Below are 26,125 nucleotides of genomic sequence, written 5' to 3' on the forward strand. Positions count from 1 at the left end.
AGGCTCCGCCCCGCGCCCCGGCCACTCGGCGGTTACCAGCTAGTCCCGCCCGCCGGATGCAAACGCTACGCAGCCAATCGGCGGCTGCCACACTGCGGCCCGAGCCCGGCTGGGGGGGTTGGGATCTCCGGCTTCAGGTCCGCCTGGGCTAGAAGCGAGAGCGCAGGCAGAGGGTGCGTGGTCGCAGGCCCGACTCCCGCAGTCCCCACGGAGCCCCGACCCTGCAGGCCGCCCCACCTCACCTCGTCGCCATGCGCCTCCGCCGCACAGCACTGTTCCCCGGCCTGACGCTGCTTCTCGCCGTGGCCCGCCTAGTTGCTGCCTCCGACGTGCTGGAACTCACGGACGACAACTTCGAGAGTCGCATCTCCGACACGGGCTCTGCAGGCCTCATGCTCGTCGAGTTCTTTGCCCCTTGGTGAGGCCACTGAGCCGGGAGTGGGAGGGAGGGCCGGGCTGGGCCGGGGGCGAAGGCGCTGGAACAGTTGGGCCTACGCAGCTCAGGGCCCTCCACCGTTCCAGCCGGCCCGGCTGCGGCCGGCAAATTTCCCAGCTCTGGGGAGCCGAGGTACCTCGAGGGCGGAAAAGTGGGTGCTGATCCACGGGGGCGAGACCCGAGAAGGAAACCCGAAGGCCCCTCTCACGCAGGGCCACATCCTTATCTCGGTGCTCTTGTGGCACTTCCTATTTGTAGAGGGTTTAACCACCACCCTACCCGCCTTGGATGGGTATCTTTCTGAGTGAGTCAGTATTAATGTTCTCCATTCTAGAGACGAGGCATTCCAAGGCCTTGTACTGGAAGCGAACGTTTTTCCTAGTGGAGGGGTCCTAGGCCCCTAGGGTACTTCCTTTCTTCTGGCCCCTGGCCCCACAGCCATTGATTTTTAGCCAAGGTCACTCAGTGGTTGCGGAATGGTCATAAGTGCTTTTTGGGACAAGCAATTATTTTGTCCATCGCACGGTGCACACTTTCTCCATTAAGTTGATCCCTTACTTCCCAGAACCAGCAGAATCCTGTCAAAAAGAAAGAGTAGGTGAACAAGAGTAATTTTTGTCAGAGTCTGCCTAAAATGTCAGCTTTAATTAGGAATCTTAGAAAAACGCCAAAAATGTTCCAATGAGAAAATAACCAGTGTTGGAGGAATACTCCAGGGTGATTTCACTGAACAAGAGTGTAAATTTCTTGGGATAGAACTAACTCAAAATAAAAAGCAGGGGATGGGATGGGAGCAAATAGGGCTTCTGGCCCAGTAATAAATCTTTGAGTTTTATTTATTTTTTTAACCCCAAGTCTTTACCACAGCAGACTGCAAACAATGATTATCTTAATTCATGAGGTAGCTCTGTATATCCATGGTAATTAACAGTGCTTAATTTTTCCACCCGTGCCACAATTACTCTTGATTAAAAACTATCTGTATTCAAAAGTATCTGTATAACAAAGTGTAGAACTTTCACCTGCTTCTAACTCTGGTCTTCACTGCAGAGGCTCCAGGGGCTTGTTGAGGGTTTCACTAGAAGTCCTGTAGTGAAGACCACCTGAATTAGAAGCAGGTGCTGGAGGCAAGGAATTTTGTTTTTAGCTTGTGACAGATTTTGTATCCAGGGCATTCCTGTGGCTAACTGGCAGTACTGATTACATATCATAGGTGGTCTTTATACATCTTTAGGCTCATATTACCTCTTAGAAACAACTCTTCCCAATCATATAACCATGCTGTTAACTTGAAGGAGGTGTCACTGTAATTAGAATGGCTGTTTCAAAACTGGGTGGTGCTTCAGTGACTTACAGGGATCAGCATGAAGTGAGTTGCAGGAAAATTGTGGACAGTTAGGCTTAGTTTAAAGCGGATTTTTTTTTTTTTTTTTGATTGAAGGTGTTCTTTCCTACTTTAAAATTGTTGCATGTGCTTCTCTAAGAACTACACATCCCGTCATGCACTAAACTATTCCAAAAAGTGGGTGGATCTCTGCTTGTAATTGGTTTAGAAGGTAAGGTCTTCTCCGCAGTGCAGACAGGAAGGATCAGTTTTCTGAATGAGTAATGTGGACGCAAGAAAGTCCCCTGTTGATAATATCCTTATTTCTTCACATTCATCTATTTTTATTTGTTAATACTTAAGCTGGAAATGTTTTTTGACTGCTATATTCCTTTGTACAAATTAAGAGCATGAGCTCACAACTTAGGAACAATTAAGAATCTTTAGTAAGAGTAAAGTGAACCTATTTTGAGCAGGTTCTTTTTCTGCTTTATCTTGGGTACTTTTCCACTTTCACTTAAAAAGTGAAAGTGAAAGATTTCCTAGCAGTTGATTCTGTAGGCTAATATTTCCATTATGGAGTTAATCATCTATGTAATTTGTAAGACTGGGAGTATCCGAATTTCTCTGAGGAAATAAATAGCACTATTTAAATGTTTGTGATAATTTCTGAAAGGTTTTTGATCAATGTTAAGTAATTTTTAAGTCTTCAACATCTTACATTGTAGATTTATGCCCTACCCTCTAGGGCAGTAGTATTAAATAATGATATTTGATATACAGTGTTTCTGTAGTATAGATAAAGACTGAGGATAGTATAAAATGGAATATTTAATACTGTTTATTTTATATATGCTGATTCCTTTACTTGGAATTCCTGCCCCTGCACAATAGATCCTCCTCCCAGCTCCCAAATTGACCTTTTCAACAAAATTTAGCTCAAAAGTTCCTTCTCCCTGCCCTGAACAACTAATTAGTTGCTCTCTCTTCTCTGTTGGGACATAATAATAATATCTCGCCCCTGCCAGATTGGTGTTCCTTTAGGGAAACGACTATACATCAATTTTTCTGTCAAAGGCTAAAATAGCCTTTGGCATAGGTCAGCCATGAAGTGGTGATTGATGAATCTTGAGTGAGTAGATGTTGGGATTCATTATTAACTGCTAAGTGCCATCCCTGAAGATGGATGTGATTATTTGTGTTTTCATATTATCTAGGAGTTAGTGAAAGAAGTAGTGGTTAATGCTTTTTAAATAAAATATATATTGATTTTTAGAGAGAAAGAGAAGGGGGGAAAGAGAAACATTGATTTGTTGTCCCACTTATTTATACACTCATTGGTTGATTCCTGTATGTGTCCTGACCAGGAATCTAGCCAGTAAGCTTGGCATATTGGGATGACACTAACCGACCAAGCTACCTGGCCAGGGCAGTGGTGGTTAATCTCGATGTTCTCTTTCTTTCTTTCTTTCTTTCTTTTTTTTTAAGATTTTTATTTATTTATTTTTAGAGAGGGAAGGGAGGGAGAAAGAGAGAGAAACATCACTGTGTGGTTGCTGGGGGCTGTGGCCTGCAACCCAGGCATGTGCCCTGACTGGGAATCGAACCTGCGACACTTTAGTTTGCAGCCCGAGCTCAATCCACTGAGCTACACCAGCCGGGGCTCGATGTTCACTTTCAAACTCTACTTTAGCTTCATTTGTCAGAATTGCAGGTGTTTTAGAGAATTTGTCCAAATTCTCAGGGTTTTTGTTTTTTTTTTTAAGATTTTCTTCTTTTAAATATTATTATTTTTAATTATTTTATTTTATTTTTTTATTTTTAAAGAAAGAGGGGACCTGGCTGGCGTAGCTCAGTGGATTGAGCGCCGGCTGCGAACCAAAGTGTCGCAGGTTCGATTCCCAGCCAGGGTACATGCCTGGGCTGCAGGCCATGACCCCCAGCAACTGCGCACTGATGTTTCTCTCTCTCTCTCTCTCTCTTTCTCCCTCTCTTCCCTCTCTAAAAATAAATAAATAAATAAATAAATAAAAATCTTAAAAAAAAAAAAAAAAAAAGAGGGGAAGGAAAGGAGAAAGAGGGAGAGATACATCATTGGTTGCCTCTCACATGCCCCCAATCTGGGGTCCTGGCCTGCAACCCAGGCACGCGCCCTGACTGGGGATCAACCAACCAACTGAGCCACACCTGTCAGGGCTGATTTTTGGGGGGGTGGAGGGAGAGATCAGTGTGAGAGAAAAACATCAACTGGTTCCCATACACACCCTGATTGGGGACTGGGGAATCAACCCACAGCCTTCTGGGGCACATGTCAGTGCTCCAACCAACTAGGCCACTAGGCCAGGGCTAATCCCTAAATTTTGCCACAGCCAACAATTATTATCTTAACCCATGGGATAGCTCAATATATTCATACTAATTAACAGTACTTAATTTTTCCATCCCTGCCACAATTACCCGTGATTAAAAACTATCTGTAGCCCTGGCTGGCATAGCTCAGTGGATTGAGTGCAGTCTGCAAACCAAAGTGTCGCAGGTTCGATTCCCAGCCAGGGTACATGCCTGGGTTGCAGGCTATAACCCCCAGCAACCGCACATTGATGTTTCTTTCTCTCTCTCTATCTCCCTCCCTTTCCTCTCTAAAAATAAATAAAATCTTTAAAAAAAACCTATCTGTAATCAAAAGTATCAGTAAAACGAAGTACAGGGCAGGACGAAAGTAGATTTACAGGGTTTTTTTGTTTGTTTGTTTGTTTGTTTGTTTGTTTGTTTCAATCATTGTTCAAGTACAGTTTTCTGCCCCCTACTCCCGTTTCAGCCAGATTTACAGTTTTAACTATGTGAAACACAGTTTATTCTTGTATTATTTATTAATTATTGTATTTTCCATGTAAACAACTGTAGACCTACTTTTGCCCCACCCTGTATGTAACTTTACTTGCTTCTAACTCTGGTCTTCACTACAGGGCTTCAACTGACTTGTTGAGGGTTACCCTACAAGTCCTGTAGTGAAGACCACCTGAACCAGAAAGATGTTCTGGAGGCAGCGAATTTTGTTTTCAGCCTTCTTGGCAATTACAGCATAGTCAACAGAAATCTCTCTTGTGTTTCTTCTTTATTCTCACTGTTACCATTTTGGGCCAAGTTTTCATTTCTGCCATTTGAAATATATTATCTCTAGGTGGCATTATTTTTATCTCTGCTTTTACCACTTGTCAATCCTATATATTGCTTTTAACAACAAGCGCTTCACAGTTCTCCGAATATATCATTCTCACTAGTAACTTTATCTTTGTTTTACCCTTCCTCTTATCTGAAATATCCTACCATGTTCTTTTTGAAGCTTTAAATGCTTTTTTAAAAAATTACATTATAATGCTATTACAGTTGTCCTAATTTTTCCTCCTTTGCCCCCGCTCCACACAGCACCCCCAACTCCCTCAAGCAATCCTCACACCATTGTTAATGTCCATGGGTCATGCCTATAATGTCCATGGGTCATGCCTATAAGTTCCATCTCCTATACTATGCTTTACATCCTCATGGCTATTCTGTAACTACCTATTTGCATTTCTTAATCCCCACACCTCTTCAGCCATTCCCCCACACCCCCTTCCATCTATTAGTCATCAAAATACTCTCTGTATCCATCATTCTGTCTTTGTTCTTCTTGTTGCTTAGTTTGTTGTTTAGATTTGATTGTTGATAGATATGTATTTTTTTGCCATTTTATTATTTATATTTTTGATCTTAAAGAAGACCCTTTAACATTTCATATAATGCTGGTTTGGTGATGATGAATCCTTTAGCTTTTTCTTCTTTATCTGTCTTTTGATTCTAAATGATCTTTTGCTAGGTGCAGCAGTTTTGGCTGTAGGTCCCTACTTTTCTTGACTTTGAATATTTCTTGCCAATCCCCTCTAGCCTACAAAGTTTCTTTTGAGAGATCAGCTGTGAGTCTTATGGAAACTCCCCTGTGGGTAACTAAATTTTCTGTTGCTGCTTTTAAGATTCTCTCTTTATCTTTAACCTTTGGCATTTTAATTATGATGTGTCTTGGAGTGGGCCTCTTTGCGTCCATCTTATTTGGGATTCTGTGCTTTCTGGACTTGCATGTCTACATTTCCTTCACCAAATTAGGGAAGTTTTCTTTTATTACTTTTTCAAATAGATATCCAATTTCTTGCTCTTTCTGTTCTTCTGGCACCCATATGATGCGAATGTTAGACTTCTTGGAGTTGTCCCAAAAGCTACTTACACTATCCTCACTAGTGAGGATTTTTTTGGATTCTTTTTTCTTCTTATTCTGATGGGTTGTTTTTTCTTCCTTATGTTCCAAATCATTGATTTGATTCTCAGTTTCATCCACTCTACTGTTGTTTCCCTGTAAATTGTTCTTTATTTCAATTAGTGTATCCTTCATTTCTGAGTGAATCTTTTTTATGCTGTTGAGGTCCTCGGTAAGTTCCTTGAGCATCCTTATAATCAGAGCTTTGAACTCTGCATCTGATAAATTGCTTATCTTCATTTTGTTTAGTTCTTTTTCTGGAGTTTTGATCTGTTCTTTCATTTGGGCCGTATTTCTTTGTTTCCTCATTTTTGCAGCCTCCCTGTGTTTGTTTCTATGTATTAGGTAGAGCTGCTTTGACTCCGTGTCTTGGTAGTGTGCCCTAATGTAGTAGGTGTCCTGGGGGGTCCAGTGGCACAGCCTCCCTGATCACCCAAGCTGGGTACTCAAGGTGTACCCTTCTTGACCCTTCTTGTAGTTGAGCCTTGATTGCTGTTGGCAGATCAGTGAGAGGGATTTACCAGGCCAGTCAGCTGCAAGGACTGATTGTGACCACTTGCACCAACCTCCACCCTCCATGAAGGATCAGCTGTTCAGTGGCAGGGTGGTGATGCTCCAGTGTGGTCTGTAGCTGTCCACTGGGTACACTGGCCCTAGGGTTTCCCAAGTTGTACAGGTCAAGGTCAGCCCACATTTGTGTTTTTCCCAGGGCCACCCTGCCTGAGTTACAAAGCAATCTGAGATGGCTGCTACCTGTGTTAGGCTTGGAGATTTCCAGGCGAAGCCAAGCTGTGAATCAAGGCTGCTAGTTCCCGGCCTGTGGCTCACTGAGGCCAGCTGCTGCTGCTTTGAGAGGATTTAGGAAGTTGTGAAGCATGAGCCATGACTGGCCATTCATACAGAAAAGCAGCTTGGGTGGGCTTGTATGTTGGGTGGGCAGAGTCTCTGGGGATCTCCAGAGTGGATCAAACAGTGTTAGCCAAGTTGATGGAGTGTCAGATAAGGCACCAGCTTCCTGGCTCTGTAGGGAGAGGGTTTAGAAAAGGAACAATGGCCTCTGTGTTTGATTATGTTCCCAAAGCCTGGATTTCTCAGATAAGTAGGTTATTTTATTATATTAGATCAGTTGTAACTTTTATATTTTTGCTATAGGTTAAGTACACAGATTTCAATTTATTATGCATTATTAAAGGAATACAGAGAATATAATGAATAGTACCATAATTCAGATATATCTAAGATGCCACTGATTGTGAGAGGAACCACTATTTTGTCTCATAGAAAAAGAAACGTTACTATTGAAAAACTATTACATGATTGCAAGACACATCCCAATTTCAGATATGGTAAAATGTGCATCTATGAAATATGGCAAAAGGAATACTATTTATTCACCTTTCAGTCTAAAAAAAATAAAGCCAGTATAGTTGAAGGTCCCTGTGTACCCCTTCCCCATCTTATGCACTCTCCTGTTCTGAATTTGTTATTTATCGTTTAGTCCTTTATACATTTAGTGATTATTTGTATAACCTTAACCAACACCTAATATAATATTACAGTTCTTTTTTAATGTTGCTTTTCCTTCATTATACTTTGTAATGATGATTTTTGAATAAGACTCCTAAAGACCTTGAAGAATATAAGCTCTTATAATTATTTGTTTTAAATACATTTTAGGGGGAAATGTTTCCAAACTGCTTATTCATCACTTAAATGTTGAGGCTGTTGGCTATGAAATATATCAGCTCAAGTTTTTACCATGTTTCCTTTTGTTTCCTGATTCTTTTTATTTTTGCTGTCTGTCAAGAGATTACAAAACCACTCAGCTTCTCAAAGTGATCCCTCTACAACACACCCATTTGCTTGTGAAGAGATGGTACACAGTGGGTGCGAGAGTATACTAAGGAGGAGGGTGTTACCCCCTTCCTCATTGCACATACAGTGTACCTATGGGACAGTTAGCACTTTCCCACAGAGGAGCAGGTGTTTCTGGTGGCCTTCTGGGAACATGCTAATTGATGTAATGTTTTATAATCACTTCTTATAGCCAGGTGAACTGTGTAGCTGTAAAAATCAGGACTACAGCCTTAAATATGTTCAGATGCTATGCTAAAATTCATTTGAGAGGGAAAAAACCTCCAATGAGCTGCTAGAATAGCTATGTATAACAAATGAGTGCCTTCTGGGCCTCAGTCTGTTACCTCCTCAAACTGGGTTTCTGGTCAAAGAGAGTCATATTGAAGGAATGGAGAAAAAGTTCTTGACGGTGATTCTTACTGAGCTAATAATCATACTTGGGACCTTACTGGTTTCAGTCACTGTATTTTTTAAGAAACACAGTGTTGTTATCTTAAGGGAAAAAGATTGCTATCTTGTCCTTCATTTTGCCCTCAATAATTGGTCAGAAGAGCTTGAGCCCTTTACCTTTTTAGTGTGGAGTACACTTTTGACTACTGCTTTCAGGACTTAGTTGCAGTTTTATTGAGAAAATAGATACTGCTCTGGACTGAGCCAGTCCTGTAGAGTCAGCCTCAGACTAGAGATAGTACTTTTACCTTCTGAGAGCTCTGGTTTACCCTAATTACTGATTGCTGTTGTTCAGGTGATGCTTTTGCTTTTGGAAGCAGCTACTAGGTCAAAAGTAGTGTTATAGTTTGAGATTTTTCCTAGAGAAATAAAGGTAACTCATTCCTAGTATTAAACTGAAAGTTTGGCTTAAAAAAATATATCTGTGTAGGTGTGGACACTGCAAGAGGCTGGCCCCTGAATATGAAGCTGCAGCCACCAGGTTAAAAGGAATAGTCCCATTAGCAAAGGTGAGTATAGATGGATTCTTCATGAAAGGAAATGAGGTATTTTAAGTAATAGTTTATAAAATTGATATTTACTCTTACAATGCTAAGAGAGAACACTAGTTTCTGGACAAATACACAGCTGACTATTGTATCAATTATGGTTTCAAAAGATTCAAAGTAGAACTAAGGGAATAATTGGCAAAAGAAACAAGTAAAATAGGGTAAATAAGAATTAAAAGGCAAATATAGAAAGTAAAAGTACAGTAGTTAAGGTTAGAGGAAAATTATTGTTGAATAAATGAGTTCCCTAAACTATCATACGGTAGTTACACATAGGAAAATGACATGAGGGTGTTGATAAGTGTGTAAGTAGCTGATCAACCATAAGCTTAGTATGTGCTTCTACAATCAAAGTAATACTTCATTATTTTGCAGTTATTCTGTATTAAACCCATAGTTGTTCCATTCGTAAAGCTCACATCTCTGCCAGTCTCAGATAGTTCATACATATTTATTTATACTCTTTGAAACTGCTTTTAATTGTAATGTTCTATGGCAGGTTGCCATAAAAAAAAAGTTTGGTCTTGATTCAATTTCTGTCTCCTGGCTATAGCCTATAGACACATTACTTTTTTGAACCTCAGTTGATGCTAAAGCATTGGGAGTATGCCAAATGACTATATAGATGGAAATTATTTTCCCTCCTCCTCGTTGGTCTCACCAGATGTCATGTTATAGTCCAGATTCATACTAGCTCAGGGAGTATGCTGAAGTATTGGTACCTTTGCTAGTAACTAGGTGATTTGCCAAATCAAATTATACCCCACTGCAGCTAAAGGGTATGTACACCTATACATACATCTCCCTGTTGATAATCATTACTAAAATAAGTTCCTGTTACTAACTTAAATGATTTATCCCTCACATGTTCTGAGGTAGGAAAAAGGTGGAGACTGCTTTAGACGGTAGAGACTCCAAGGGCAGAATTTAAACTGTCATTTGTGTGGTTTGTATGAGGCCCAGGAACCTAATTTTAAAGATTTCTTTAGGTGGTTCTTATTTAGCCAGCCCAGCACTAGTCTGCCTTTGAAATCTAATGTTCTGTGGGGTGTATGTCAAGAATTGCTTGATGCCTGTATGACTTGACCAGTCTTAATATTTTGGGAATATAGGAAGAACCTGAAACAGGCATTTGGATAACAAGTGGCGTATGCATTTTAATCTTTAGGTTGATTGTACTGCCAACACAAACACCTGTAATAAGTATGGAGTCAGTGGATATCCAACCCTGAAGATTTTCAGAGATGGTGAAGAAGCAGGTGCTTATGATGGGCCCAGGACTGCTGGTAAGGATCCTCAACTACATTCCAAAACTGAATTTGTTATGTACCCTATTCTTTGTAGTGGGAACATGACTTTTTCTATGCAACGTATTTTCGGTTTTTAAAATTCCTCATCTAAGAGGTCAGTTTGGTAACAAAAGACTTCTTAAATGAACAGACTATGTAAATAATATAGAAATTTGAATTTGAGAATTACAAGATCAAGCAGGCATTTTTTCATTTGACAAGTATTGAGTATTCTGTGCAAGTGCTCAGTATTTATTGGTAAACAATACACAGGGCTCCTATGCTTGTGTTGCTTACATTCTGGAAGATGAAGAAAAGGCACAAACATGTTCAAAAATACACATAGGTAACCACCACCTCATATCTGTTAGGATGACTGTTATTGCAAAGCAGACAAACACAAATAAACAGAAAATACCACGTGCTAGGGGGGATGTAGAGAAACTGGAACCCTTTTGAATTACTAGTGTGAATGTAAAATGGTGTAGCTGATACTGAAAATGGTGTGGTAGATACTGAAAAATTAAAAATAGAATTACCATATGATCCACCAATGCTACCTGGGTATGTACCCCAAAGAGTTGAAAGCAGGGTCTCAAAGAGATGCTTATATACCCATGTTTATAGCTACATTAGTTATGATAAACCTGAATGTCCTTCAGTAAATGAATAGATATACAAAATGTGGTATATTAATAATAGGATTTATATATAAATATGTATATCATACAATAAACACATTTAAAAGGAAGTTAGAACATGAGCAACATGGTTGAACCTAGAAGACATCATGCTAAGTGAGATGAGCTGGTCACAAAAAAGACAAATACTATGTGAGTCCACTGATGTGAAGGTCCTACAGTAGTTAAATTCATGGAGACAATGTAGAATGGAGGTTTCAAGGGACTGTGAGGAGGACAAAGTGGGGAGTTATTTAATGGATGGAGCTGCAGTTTTGCAAGATGAAAACAGTACTGGAGATTAGTTGTACAATAGTGTGAAGGTACTTAATGCCACAGAACTGTGCAATTAAAAATGGTTAAGGCCCTGGCTGGTGTGGCTCAGTGGATCGAGCACTGGCCTGTGAACCAAAGGGTGACTGGTTTGATTCCCTGCCAGGGCAAATACCCGGGTTGCAGGCCAGGTCCCCAGTTGGAGGGTGCTTGAGACGCAACCACACATTGATGTTTCTCTCCCACTCTTTCTTTCTTCCTCCCTTTCCCTCTCTAAAAATAAAACCTTTTAAAAAATGGTTAAGTTGGTAAATTTTATGTTGTCTATTTTACCACAGTTAAAAAAATTTTTTTTAAGATTTTATTTACTGATTTTTAGAGGGAGGGAAGGGGACTGAGAAAGGGAGAGAAACATCAATGTGTAGTTGACTCTCATGTGGCCCCCATTGGGGACCTGACCTGCAACCAATGCATGTGCCCTGACCAGGAATCGAGCCAGCAACCCTTTGGTTTGCAGCTGGTGCTCAGTCCACTGAGCCACACTAGCCAGGGCTACAGTTAAAAAATATTCGGTGTAAAAATAAATGGATAAGATAAATTCAGTTAGTGATAAGAGCACTAAGAGAGAAAAAGAAGCCCTGGCCGAGTGGCTCAGTTGGTTGGAGTGTTGTTCTATGCTCCAAAAGGTTGCAGGTTTGATCTCTGGGGTGCATGTAAGAGGCAGCTGATCAATGTTTCTCTTGCTCCCTTCTTCTCTCTCTAAAATCAATAAAAATATCCTCAGGTGAGGATTTAAAAGAAGAAAGAAAAATAAAGCCAGATGATATGGTCTTTGAAGTACCACGTAGTCAGGGTGATCAGGGAAGGGAAGTTTGAGCTGAGACCTGAATGATAGGAAGGAGCCAGCAATGAAAAGATCTGGATCAGAGCCTTCCAGGCAAGAGGAAAGCAAAAAGGACTTATGGTGTAACTGAGCTTAGTGTATTCAAGGTACAGAGAGACCATGTGGCTGGAATACAATAAGCAAGGCTGACTGACAGGTGAAGTTTGTAATGTAAATAGGGACTGGATCCTATAAGGCCCATAATTGATGAGAAAAAAATATTTCTATATGAACAAAGATAGTTTTATCTTGAATCTGTCAAATATTCAGGCATATTTTACCTTTTATGGTAGTAAGGTATAGGAAAGGGGTTCAGTTAGGTGACATGAATTTTTTTTTTTTTCAGTATGATGGGTATTCATATACAAAGCTATGCAAGGCTATACATAGCATGACCCATTACTAATTCTGATGTAATCTGAAGACTGTTTCACTTTAGGACTTTTGTCCTAGCTATATTCACAGCCTGAAATGAACTTCCCCTGTGGTTGCATGGCTTGCTCCTTTTTGTTACTCAGATCATGGCTTAAATTTTACCCTCTACCCCCCTAGGTTTTCCCAGAACATCAGACCTAAGGTCATTTAAAAAAAAAATCACATCATCCTTTCTGCACAGCACAGATTTTTAAAAATTATTTCTTTATTTGGAAATTTATTTTATTCTCTATTATGGGATCTGTTTGGAGATTTACTTTGTAGCAAGCTCCAAGAGAGCAGAGACACTGTTTGGTGTATTTGCTGCTCCATTCCCAGCACCTAGCCTGCCGTGTATAGCAGATACTCAGGAACTCTTTGTTAAATGCATGAATAAATATTTTGGCCCAACTGATATCATTTAGACGACACTCAGAAATTTTTTTTCTTTTCTGAATTTAAAATCATTAATGAAGAACTCATGTCACCTTTCAGATTTTATTGTTGATAGTTTTGTGTAGAGCTAGCAATTAGAGTTTAATTAATGTAGTTTTTCTAAAGTTGGACAGGTCTTAAGTAAAAGATGAACCCAACCAGAATGCTGCTAGGCAAATATTCTCACTTGAGCTGCAATGTATTTTTTTTCCTTTCTTCCTTTTAATAAAGTTTTTTTTTTGTTTATTTTTAGAGAGAGGGAAGGGAGAAAGAGAGGGAAAGAAGCATCAATGTGTGGTTGCATCTCATGCACCCCCTACTGGGAACCTGACCCACAACCCAGTCATGTGCCCTGAACAGGAATCAAACCAGTGATTTTTCAGTCTCTGGGAGGAGGCCCAGCCTACTGAGCTACACTAGTCAGAGATTTTTATTTTTATTTTTTTTTAACTCAACAATGTCTGAGCATCTGACTGGGAAGTGAGATATTTGGCTACCTAGGTAGGATAGATTTATTTTGTTCGTTTATTCCTTTAAGAACTGTTATTTGCCATCCTGCATAAAGTGGTTACTCAGTACTCCCACTATACCTTCCAGAGTTTAAATATTCTTGGAGAAAAGTAACACTTTTCATCATAACACTAAGTTAAAGTTCTTTATAATAATTTATATTGTGATATAGTAATAACAGTCCCCTCAAAGACTAAACAGTTCATATCTAATTTCAACTAATGTGTTGATAAAACCCCTCCCCTGCGAGGAATTGAGGAAAACATTAAAGAGGAAAAAAAATTCATGAATGGAGAGAGGAGAAAGAAAAAACTAACTACCTTACAAAAATACAAAATAGGTTCAGTCGTGTTGAAAGAGTTAAACAGTATTCCATCTTAGTTAGGAAATCATTAAGAGTACTCAAAGAGAAAAGGGGTGGGCCAGGTACTGTTAAGGAGAATTGCACAGCCTCTGTCTGGCCTCTAAGTACTTTGAATCTGTGAATGGTTTCAATGTGCCCCAGGAGAAAGTAGAATAATTGTCAGCCTAGGCTTAAGGGCTAAAAAGATTTGTGTGTGTGTGTGTGTGTGTGGTTTTATGTGGGGTTATTTTTCTTCTAAACTATTTTACTTACCTAGCCCATTTTACCTCGGTAGGAAAGTGTGATTTGGGTGGATACCATTACACACAATAATTTGACCTCTATGAAGTTAAACTATATAAGCTGGCTTGTCATTGCATTTTCTGCTTTTAAAATTTAGTAAGGCTACAAGTAATTTTGTCCTACTTGAGAATTAGGGATTTGTTATTTGCACAATGGATGTTTCTTGAACTTATATGCTAGGTATTATTCTTAGACCTGGGTGTGTATCAGCAAAACAAAGAAAAATGCCTACCCATTTGGAATTTACTTTGTAATGGGGGGAGAGAGATAAAAAATAATAAGGATAGAGTATATCAATTAGATGAATGAAAAGTGTTGTAGAGGAAGATAAACAGGGAAAGAGATAAAGGAGCTTTGGAAATCAAATAGGTTTTAGTTTACAATAGGATGGTCAGGGAAGGCTTCATTAAGATGACATTTGAGTAAAGACCTAAAAGGTATGGAAGGGAGCGACATGGATATCGGAGGAAAGAGTGTGCAAGGCAGAGAGAATAACATGCACACAGTCATTATTTACCTTACACTCCTATAAACACTTTATGACATTGCTGGTAGGGTTATAAATAAGTACAGTTTCTTTGGGGGGCAGTTTAACAATTATAAATGCATGTACTCTTTGACCCATTGAATCTACTTCTAGGAATTTCTGCAACAGATGGATATACTCAATCATGTGCAAAATAACATTAGTACAAAGATGTTTATTTTAGGATAATTTATAGCAGCAAGAACATTGAAACAAATGTCCATCCATTGTTGCTGGTTAAATAATTTTTGGTACATCCATACAAGGAAACACTGCATCTATAAGAAAAGATTGAGGCAGCTCTGTGTACATTGACATAAATTATCTCTAAACTATGGTAAATGACAAAACAATACAGAAAGCATGTGTGCATGCTGCCATTTGAGAAGAAAAGAATAAATATGCAATTGCTTGTTTATGCCTAATATATCAGGAAGGATATATAGAAAATTGAAACTTACCCTATGGGGAAGAAACACGGTAACTAGGGCCAAAGGTGGGAAGAAAACTTCATTGTATACCCTTGTAAACCTTGTGAACTTTGAATCATGTGAATGGTTGGTTATCTTCTAAACAGTTACAAATATGTTACTTATAACCTTTAATCTTGTGTTAAGATGGAATTGTCAGTCACCTGAAGAAGCAGGCAGGACCAGCTTCAGTTCCTCTTAAGACGGAGGAAGAATTTGAGAAGTTCATGGGTGAAAAAGATGCCTCTGTGGTGGGTAAGTAGCAAATAGTTGATTATGCCACAAAATCATCAACTTGGTTTAAAAAAATCCTGTATGTCTGAGTAAACAACAAAGTTAAAACAGCTTTGGTAACATTTGGGGCAGTTAAAATTATAACTCACAGAATTAGCTCAGCTTTACTATAAAGGGGAAAACTTGGTGTTTTTTGAGTGTCTTTGTTCTTACAGATATAAACATTTAATTTCAATCAAAAGGCTAAAGTAGGGATATCTCCAGCGTTTTGTATCATGTCCTAAACTCTGAACTTTAACTCAAGTAATAGGGTAGTTAAGATTGAAGATGGTGTTTTAAGATGGAGGACACAAGTAAATAAGAAGCCTGTGTCTGCTATTTTCATAGTCATAGGGCAATTTAAAATTTAAGATCAAATTGTTAGGATTTGTGTATATTTTTAAATAACAAGCCAATTAAACATTTTCTACATGTTGGGTGTTCTTTGTTTTGTTTTAAATGTATAATACATTTGACTGAAGAAATAAAACTGACTTTCTAGCCATAGAAGATGGTTTATAATTTAAATTTAACTGGATGCCATTTATCACCTGGATTTTACTGATTTCAGTATACATTTTACCAGGAATTAACCACAAGCAGACATTTTTTAAAGTGTATTTTATTGATTGTGCTATTTTACAGTTTTCGCAGTCTTTTTTCCCCTTTTGCTCCCCTCTGCCCAGTACCACCCTTCCCTCTAGCAGACCCCCTCTTAGTTCATGTCCATGGGTCATGCATATATAAGTTCTTTGTCTTCTCCATTCTTAACTACCCCCCTATTTTGTACCCACAATTTATACTCCTTTTAAAAAAAGATTATTTTTAGAGAGGGGAAGGGAAGGAGAAAGAAACATTAATGTGTGGTTGCCTCTCACACGCCACCTACTGGGGACTTGGCCCACAACCCAGGCATGTGCCCCACACTGGGAATCGAACCTGTGACCCTGTGGTTCACAGGCTGGTACTCAGTCCACTGAGCCATACCAGCTAGGGAGCATTTATGCTTCTTAATCCCTGTACGTTTTTCCCCATTGCCCCCTTCCTGGACTTGTATGTCTATTTCTTTTGCCAAATTAGGGAAGTTTTCTTCATTATTTTTTGAAATAAGATTTCTTGCTCCTCCTTTTCTCCTTCTGGCATCCCTATGATTCAGATGTTGATATGTTTGGAGATGTCTTATTCTCTGTACTGGTTGAATGTTTATTTCTTCCTTATGTTCCAAATGGTTGGTTTGAATTCTGACTTCCATCCCTTCACTGCTGGTTCCCTGTGGATTTGTTTTATTTTGCTTAGGGTAGCCGTCACTTCTTCCCTTATGCTTTTGTCGTACTCACTGAGTTCTCTGAGCATCCTTATCACCAGTATTTTGAACTCTGCGTGTGATAGGTAGGCTATCTCCATTTTGCTTCGTTCTTTTTCTGAAGTTTTGATCTTTTATTTCATTTGGGCCATATTTCTTTGTCTCCTCAATTTGGCAGCCTCTATGTGTTTGTTTCTGTGTATTAGGTAGAGCTGCTCTGACTTCCTGTGTTAGCGCACCTGTTATATTATAATGGGCAGAGCCTTAGACATTCACCAGGGCAGGGCAACCCACTTCTCCACTTTGTGGTGCTGTATGTTAAGGAGGGGTCAGAGAGGGAATACTACCACTTGCTACGTATTCACCCTGTTTCCTGTCACTTGGCCCACTTCCTGTGTGCAACTGGTACCCCTCTTGCTGTTGCCCTGGTGGTGGTTCCAAGAGTTGGGTGGGTTTGTGAACTTCTACGACCCTGGAGAATCAAACAGATTCTCCTGAAAGACCAACAGTTTCTTTCACCACTTCAATCCCCACTAGTTTTTACAGCCAGAAATTATGAGGCTTTATTTTCCTGGTGCTGCAACCTTGAGCTGCGTGGCCCAGCCTGGGGCTGGGATCACTTGCTTCTCGGGTGTCACTCCTGGTTTTTATCCACCACACATGAATGTGGGACTGCCCATTCTGTTGGCCTCCACCTGGCCACCCCCCACACCACGTCCTCTCTAGCCAGCTCCCCAGCTGCACCCCCCCTACCCGTCTGGATAAATATTCTTTAAATCCTTAGTTTTTGGACATCCATATACTTTGATTTTCTGGCAGTTCTGGTTGTTTTTTGTTTTGAGGTCAGTTGTGATCCTTATGGTTGTGTGAGGAGGCTAAGCATATCTACCTACACCTCCATCTTGGATGGAAGCAATCTGCAAGCAGACATTTATTACACACTTGCTTCATTGACTTTTCCAAACTTGAAGGTCTAAAGACAAGACAAAAGATATGGTGAAGTAATTTACATTTGTTTTTACATATTGCCCTATTTAATCCTGAAACTCTAAGAAGTAAAGCAGTTTGGACATATTTATTCTGTCGTGGAAAACTAAAGTTAAGACTTGAACCCTAGGCCCTAGCCAGGTAGCTCAGTTGGTTAGGTCATTATCCTGATACACCAAGGTTTGGGGTTCAATCTCTGGTCAGGGCACATACAAGAAACACCAATGACTACATAAAGAAGTGAATAACAAATCAGTGTTTCTCTGTGTCCCTGTCTCTCCCCATAATCAAAAATAAAAATTTTTTAAAAATGACTTGAACCCTGACAAATCCTCTCCCTTGGCTCCTTCAAAAATATTTTGCTGAAGGGTAAAGGAAGAATTCTCATCCTAAATAGTTTGTCAGATTTCCTAGATAGTCATGGCAAGCAGACTCAGTCCTCCTGCCTACTTTGCTCTGCTTGTTCATTATACAATGAAGGCTTTAAAAAACAGAATAATTTAAAAGTTTTGAATTATGTCTCAGCAGTTTTTGTTTCTTCCGTGTGTTTGACATTTTCCATATAGGTTTTTTCAAGGATCTATTCAGTGAAGCTCACTCTGAATTTCTAAAAGCAGCCAGCAACTTGAGGGATAACTACCGATTTGCACACACCAATGTTGAGTCTTTGGTGAACAAGTATGATGATGATGGAGAGTAAGTAACTGAGATGAATGCCCTTGTAAATCTCTGGACCAATGCTGTTATGTGAACTGGTGATTTTTAATGGCAGGGTTTTTTTGTTTTTGTTTTTTGTTTGTTTGTTTTCAAAAGGTTTATTGAGCATTGGTTAGGCATTAACCTAAATGCTGGGCACTGTTGTGACCTTTGAGGGGCGTCTAGTAGGGAGAGATGGTAGATATGGGGGAAAATGTAAGTGAGCATCATAGGTGCTGTGATATATATGCTGGGGGTGGTGGGGGGTACAAAGGGTTTTTTGCTTTGGGGATGCCGAGTGGTATCAGAAAAACTTCATAGAGGTGACTTTTGGAGTGTGCCTTGAATGATGAAATTTTTCAGGCAGCTTAGGCAGTTGGGATAAAAGTTATTCTAGATGGAGCAGCAAGTGTTCAGGCCACAGGCTATGAAACAGTCTAGGCGTGTTGGGACCTACAGTGCTGTTGGTAACTGAGGTCATAGTGAGAAAGGCAAGGTTGGAGAGGTAAGTAGAGACCAAAGTATAGAAGATGTTAAGTGCCATTCAGAAGAGTTCATTCACATTATTAGTTTTAGACATTGGAGAGTCATCGAAAGACTTTGAGCTGGGATGTAATGTGATTAATTTTATGTTTTAGAAGAAAAGTCACTGGCACCCATAAGGCGGTGGTTTGAAAAGGGAGAGGTGGCAAGGCAGTTAAGAGAGTCTCAACTAAGGGTGTCTGGGAGTCTAAATTAAGATGGTATTAGGGGCAATGGAGAGGAAGGAGTGAGTATTAAAAAATGTAAACAATAGGATTCAGTCCCCAGTCTGTGTGAAAAAGGGAAAAACTAGAGTGAGTCCAGTTTTCCCAGAGACATGAATACTGGGCCTGTGACAGTCATCTCAAGCTGGGAAAAGGACAAAACAAATTTGGATGAAATGATGAGTTCTGTTTTGTCACAGCATTTGAGAAGTTTGTGTGACATGCAGGTGGTGAAGACCCAGTGGACAGACAGTTGGATAAATGAGACTCTAGATAGAGATTTATAGGCCAGCCACTTAAACAAATGATTATGGAAACCACTGGAGTAGATGAGATCACTTAGGCTGAGCACATAAAGTGTGCCAAGGGCTAGTGTTATTTATTCATCTTTAACAAACTATGTAGTGTTTTTACTATGTATCATTTACTGTTAACTCATTTAATCCTCTTGAAAACCCAGTGAGGCAGATCTGTTCTTTTCTCCATTTTACAGAGGAGAAAGCCCTCAGAGAGGCTAAGTAATTTTTCTAGCTTCACATAGTAACTGGCAGAACTAGGATTTGAACTTAGAAAGTCTGGCTGCAGAGTTGGTAGCCTTGATTATAAGGCTCTACCTTTTAGATTGAGACTCCAGGTCTGTAATGGATTTAGAGCCACTTGTGGCTCATTTAAGGACACCACGTGTCAGCCTTTTAACCTTAGATTTATTCACTGTGGCTGCCTCCCATGCTTGCCATTTAAAGTGGTCTACCAGCACCTGATTAGAAGTTTTACTGAGAAGCCTTCACATAAGGCTTATGTGAAGGGTGTCTTAAGGTCGTCTTCATGTGTAGTACACACTGAGGCCATATCATTAAAGATAACTGCCTGGTTTGTTTTTTTAGAATAACTGCTCTGAAAATGGTAACTGTACTTTAAAAAAAAAAAAGTACTGTTCACATTCTGCTTGCCCAGCATGTTTGCATAAGTTCCCTTTTGCTATATAGTTTCCCTGTGTTCTATGAGTGAAAATGCCTGTATTTTAATGGACATAAAAATAATGGTTAATATAAGAGTACGAGAGAGACGTTAGGACTTAAGCGATAAAATTGTATATGAGTGTGTGTACAGTAGTAGGGAGAGGAGGAATGAATGAAGGAGAAGCTAGAAGTGAGACAGTGGTAGTTAGAACAGTGGCATTTTCTATGAAAGTTGGTATTAGATACAAACCTGTGACTCAGAACCAAATTGGGGTTCAATTTTAGGTGAACAAAAGGGCTAGAAATTAAGGAATTTGCTTTAAGTATTCCAATGGTAAGAGGAAAGCTTGGCTTAGGTGGAGTGGCATAGTAATGCCAGCAAGAAAAAAATTGGTAATTTTGATTTATTGATATAGAGAAATTTAGAACAAAGGAATTTTTGATGAACTCAAGACAAACATAATTGTATAACTATCTATAGAATATTACATCTGTAAAAAAAATCTTAAAGATATTTTCTCTAAAGTAACTTTCTTTCTTTGTGGCAAAAAATGGCAGGGTAAGTGGCATTGTATCTTCAAATAAGAGCAAGCTCTGATTTATTTTATTATATATATTGGGGCTTTCGGGGAAGTTGGTTCTCTTTGTTATTGTTTTTAAAGGTTTAAAAGTTAATCATATACTTTAACCTTCTTTTGTACTCATGAGAGAGCTGATTCCAGAAGAATTAAATTAATACCTAGTGCCAGTAGATAATGGGGTTAGCACCCTTGTGTTGATAAGGTCACATTGCCAGGTCTGTGGTCCCAGAAAGAGTCCATATGTGCTTGAATTAAATGGTGGTAGTGAAAGTGGCACCAAGAGTAGATAGTCTGAGCTTTAAATAAAATATGGGAGACAGTTCTGCAGTCTACCTACTAAGGCTTTTTTTTTTTTTTTAAGGGGTATCACCTTGTTTCGTCCCTCACATCTGATGAACAAGTTTGAGGACAGAACTGTGGCATATACAGAAGAGAAAATGACCAGTGGCAAGATTAAAAAATTTATCCAGGAAAACATGTGAGTGCCTTTTTATACCTTGTTTGGGATTTCTTGGCTTCATTATATTTTGTTTATAATAGTTGGAGTTTATATTAATGCAAGTGTGGGCCCTAGAACTCCATTCTCCTATAAGGTCTATAGCTAAGTATTTGACCTAGATTTTGAAAATTTTTTTCCTTTTTAAGTGCTATCACTTGCTTTGTGATAATTCCATAATATAGCTATAAACATACCAAATTTTATAATGTATTATTTCATTTCAGTTTTGGTATCTGCCCTCACATGACAGAAGATAATAAAGACTTGATACAGGGCAAGGACTTACTTGTAGCTTACTATGATGTGGACTATGAAAAGAATGCTAAAGGTTCTAACTACTGGAGAAACAGGTAATAGTCATTTTTCCCCTTTGTAAACTAGTTTACTAGTGTTTAAACTGTTCTGCCAGATACCCTGTTACCATGTGTGATGGGAGAGCAGATAAGATGAAACCAGTTTGTTCCCAACAGCATGAAAAGCCATAAGGACAAACAACGTACCAAAAACTATTTCTAAAATCTATTTGGCATATCTTCTATAGGTGTTCCTTTGCCTTGTGATACAGCTAATTACTTACTGCAGAGTAAAAGATGCAAATGTGATCTAAACTGTACTCTAAAACATTGTGCCTACTTACCCGTTGAGACTGTTGAGGCATTTTAGCCTTATAAACTTTCTTTTCAGATTAGTCATTATGTCTGCAATATTTGTGTGTGTGTGTGTGTGTGTGTGTGTGTGTGAGAGAAGATTCAGTGGGAATGGTCTATTTGATTGGGCACCACCAGTGTGGCAGTGAAGTTCAGTAGGACATTGGAGTATACCGTCATCCTGCGTCAGTGCTCAAGAACACAAGTTCAGACTGATTCCAGAGGCCTGCATAGACTGTAAAACTTAGTCTTTGCTTTCTAGGCTAATTAGTTAACCCTAACTAGTTCTTGATCTTGGTTTCAGAAGTGCTTTACCACCCTGATGTATCTTGGCATAAGTTTTTCTTGTTTCCCACAGGGTGATGATGGTAGCAAAGAAATTCCTGGATGCTGGACACAAACTCAACTTTGCTGTAGCTAGCCGCAAAACCTTTAGCCATGAACTTTCTGATTTTGGTTTGGAAAGCACTGCCGGAGAGATTCCTGTTGTTGCTATCAGAACTGCAAAAGGAGAGAAGTTTGTCATGCAGGAGGAGTTCTCGTGAGTTACAAGTTAGCATGGGTTTGGGATTTGATTCTGCAAGAAAACTATTAAAAGCTTTTTATACTACTGAGAATTTATAACGAATGTTCAAATGTGAAGACAGGTCTTCTAGTCAGGACCTATGACTGTCACTTTTCTCGATTAATTATGGGTACTTACTTTAAGAATCATCATCAATAATAAATTCTGAAAAATACCAAAAGGATGGAAGCTTGAAACTCTAACGTGATTGTTTCCACCCTACCATTAGAAATAGTGCCACAGAGGACACTGGACAGGTCTTTGAGACTGGTGTAATTTTAGACCGACCTAATCCCCTCCCAACCCTACAGAATGTTTTTTCTTCTTGGAATACCACATTGGCCTAAAGTAAACTCAGGCAAATGGAGAGGTGTTATCCCCAGATAATTTCGACCTTCACCTTTGAGACTTTGGGAGATGAAAACAAGCAAAAAATCTTCCTTGTGAGTAAAATCAGTAAAATGAGAGTCCATAAATAGGCACTGTTCCTCTAGAGCAACAGAATAAGACTGGTTCTTAGGCAGAATTGAATTTTTAGAAGACCAGTGTTTTCTTCCTTCTCTGCCCTTTTTAATCCTCAAAAAACACACTAGAAATACAAAGAAGTGGTTGATTTTTTGTTCAGTCAGCAATCCTGCATATTGAGAGATAAGAGTACCCCTCCCCCATTGTTAAGCTTCTGATTTCTTTCTAGTCTTGAAATTAAAGGAAAATATGTAGAAAGTATTCTAAGAAATTGCTTTTAATCCTCTCAATGGTGGGAGTAAATTAACAAACCCAATCCTTTCCAATTGACAGGCGTGATGGCAAGGCTCTTGAGAGATTCCTGCAGGATTACTTTGATGGCAGCCTGAAGCGATACCTAAAGTCTGAGCCAATCCCAGAGAGCAACGATGGGCCCGTGAAGGTGAGGTGCTCACAGTCTCTCCAAACCTCTGCACTGCTGCCTCTCATTTCTTCCAGAAATGCTGGGTCTAAGTGAAGACCTTGCTGGCTATCATGTTTTTGTTTGCCCTCGCTCCCAACTCCAGACATAAAATAAGCATTGACAGAGCTCATAATGGTCAATGAGGGCAAGAGTATAAAATCTTCATAGAGTTTTCTGGTGGTATTTATATCAGAGCAAGGTTATTCTTTGGGACAGAAGAAGCTGACCCCTAAGAATAATTTTAAGATGGTTGCTATGAAATTATTTTAAGGAAGGATTGGGTAGCACTTGTTTCCTGCAACTTCCTGGACATATTTTAACAGGAGACAGGCATAGGAATGAGTTGGTTTCTGGGGGATGGCAACATTTTAAATTGTCTATAAATGTGATTTGGGTTTCTGTGATATATTTTCAGTGGCAACACATCAAATTTGAGAGGGATTGGGTACAGAAACAAATACAACTCATGAATTTATTCTTCAGCTTACCTTACCAACTAGAGAATCTTTTGTGTTTTCCAGGTAGTAGTAGCAGAGAATTTTGATGAAATAGTGAATGATGTAAACAAAGATGTGCTGATTGAATTTTATGCTCCTTGGTGTGGCCACTGTAAGAATCTGGAACCTAAGTATAAAGAACTGGGAGAGAAGGTAAGTCTGAACCATATTCTAAAGATGAAATTTTAGTTGGGATGTTTACACATGTTTTTTGCATTGGCTAATTAGTTAAACCTAATTAGTTCAGTACTTAAGTACTGGTAGATTTTTTCCAACCATCTCCTCCAATTTACTTACTTTCTCCTGACTTCTGCCTGGCGTCTAGCCTGAACAGTGCCTCCAATACCTGCTTTAACACCACATAGGGTATAGTTAACAGTATCCAGGCTTCTGAATTTTGGTAATGGCTTATATGAAACCATTATGTTCTTTTATCTTAAAATACTTGGCTTAGCCTTTACAATGTGTTATTTAGCCTAGATAGTTTTGAAGGTGGTTGTATATAGAGCCTTAATATGGGACCAAGAGAGAAAAGGAAAAACAAGATTCTGTGTGCAAACGTTAACTGCTCACCCCATCCGAACAGCAAAACTTACCCAGGTGTTTAAAAATATGATTGTTTAAGTCCTGATTTGACTAAGTGTCCCACAGTCACTGAAAACTTGAATTTTACAGATCTAACCTTTTTATTAACAGCTTAGAAAAGACCCAAACATTGTCATAGCCAAGATGGATGCCACAGCCAATGATGTGCCTTCTCCATATGAAGTCAGAGGGTAAGTAGATTAAAAACTAATAAAAGCATATAGGCAGATGACCAAAAAAACCGTAAGTTGGTAAACCATTTTTTGTATTGGGTATAATTTGGGGAGCTCTCATACTCCAGTTGAACCCAGCACCACTGATGCCTTCCCGGCATAGAGTTCTGCAGCATGAACCTACACTACTGCCACAGATTTTGTGAGCTCTCATATTCCTGAGTTTTGGTAGGATGTGACCCTAGCAACTGATGGAGATGTATCTAGTCAGATTAGAAATCATGGAGAAAAGTTATTTCCAGAAATAGTTATTGGGGAAATATATGTCACAGTTACTCTGGAACTAGAAATTAGTCAACTGTTTTTGTTTTTCTTTCCCCAGTTTTCCTACCATCTACTTCTCTCCAGCCAACAAAAAGCTAGATCCAAAGAAATATGAAGTAAGTGCATTGTCTCATCTCTCCACAAGTAAACACACACATATTCACACATGCTTGTACATACCTAGCTCTTTAATTAAGTTTATAAAACTGGAAATTCAGCTCTCATTGTCAATATATGTGGTTGTTATTGTACTTTTACAAACTCAGGACTCTTCCTATTGGGAGGGGGAACCCATGTTCTTTAAAAAATTAAATTTTCATAGTAATCTTTCTGTTTTCAGGGTGGCCGTGAATTAAGTGATTTTATTAGCTATCTACAGCGAGAGGCTACAAATCCCCCTATAATTCAAGAAGAAAAACCCAAGAAGAAGAAGAAGGCACAGGAGGATCTCTAAAGCAGCAGCCATACATGCCACTTTGTAAAAGACTCTTCCACCAGAGCTGGGAAAACCATTGGGGAGGACTGGGACCCATGTGGGATTATTACCTCTCAGGGCTGAGAGGGTAGATGGATATAATCTGAATCCTGTTAAATTTTCTCTAAACTGTTTCTTAGCTGCACTGTTTATGGAAATACCAGGACCAGTTTATGTTTATGGTTTGGGGAAAAAAATGTGTTGTGGGGTTGGGAATTGTGTTGGGGGGTTATTTTCTAATTTTTTTTGTACATTTGGAACAGTGACAATAAATGAGCCCCCTTTAAACTTTTTTTTTCCATGAGCTGGGAAGCCAGTGGTTCTCTAGACCAGCGCTGTCCAATAGAACTTTCTGTGATAATGGAAATGTTCTGTAACCTTCATTGTCTAATACATGTGGTTATTGAGCCTTGAAATGTGGCTAGGGACTACATCTTAAATTTTCGTTAGTCACACATAGGTCTAGTGGCTACTATATTGGTCAGTACAGCTGTAGCACAACTGTCTGTGTCCACAGTTATCACCTATAAATCCTTCCCCAATTTTCTCTCTGTCCTTAGATGTTTATTGCCCAGACCCCTAGCTTGATAATCAGAACAGATGAGGAACCTTTCCTGTTGGGTTCTGTTTCTGACCCTGTCTGTGTCTTAAGGATGGATAGCTGTATTATCCTTGTCGTGCAGCTGAGCATGTTTATACTTTCCAAGGCCTGTTTGTGTAGAAATGCCCTGTGTAGGTGTGGCATCAGGTTGGGGTTCCATCCAAGTTGTTTCAAGAATTGCTGACACTGCTGGGTACAGCTCCCTTTCTCCCCCAAAGCCCAGGGTGTGGCCTATTAACTTTCCAGTGGATGGGGAA

At 39.4% G+C, this 26,125-nt stretch overlaps 1 protein-coding gene across 1 annotated transcript; it reads left to right on the plus strand.

The window, feature by feature from the left end:
- Positions 1–45: 45 nt before the first annotated feature.
- On the plus strand, positions 46–25,816 carry PDIA3 (protein disulfide isomerase family A member 3). Its single transcript, XM_028505687.2, has 13 exons — positions 46–418; positions 8,786–8,864; positions 10,072–10,189; positions 15,177–15,284; positions 18,159–18,288; positions 20,936–21,052; positions 21,298–21,423; positions 22,079–22,261; positions 23,084–23,192; positions 23,735–23,863; positions 24,407–24,486; positions 24,851–24,908; positions 25,133–25,816. Exons 1-13 carry the CDS (start codon positions 252–254, stop codon positions 25,244–25,246), a joined length of 1,518 nt encoding a protein of 505 aa, XP_028361488.1. The 5' UTR covers positions 46–251; the 3' UTR covers positions 25,247–25,816.
- Positions 25,817–26,125: the final 309 nt, after the last annotated feature.

The sequence above is a fragment of the Phyllostomus discolor genome, chromosome 1 (assembly GCF_004126475.2).
Source record: "Phyllostomus discolor isolate MPI-MPIP mPhyDis1 chromosome 1, mPhyDis1.pri.v3, whole genome shotgun sequence".
Lineage (NCBI taxonomy): Eukaryota > Metazoa > Chordata > Mammalia > Chiroptera > Phyllostomidae > Phyllostomus > Phyllostomus discolor.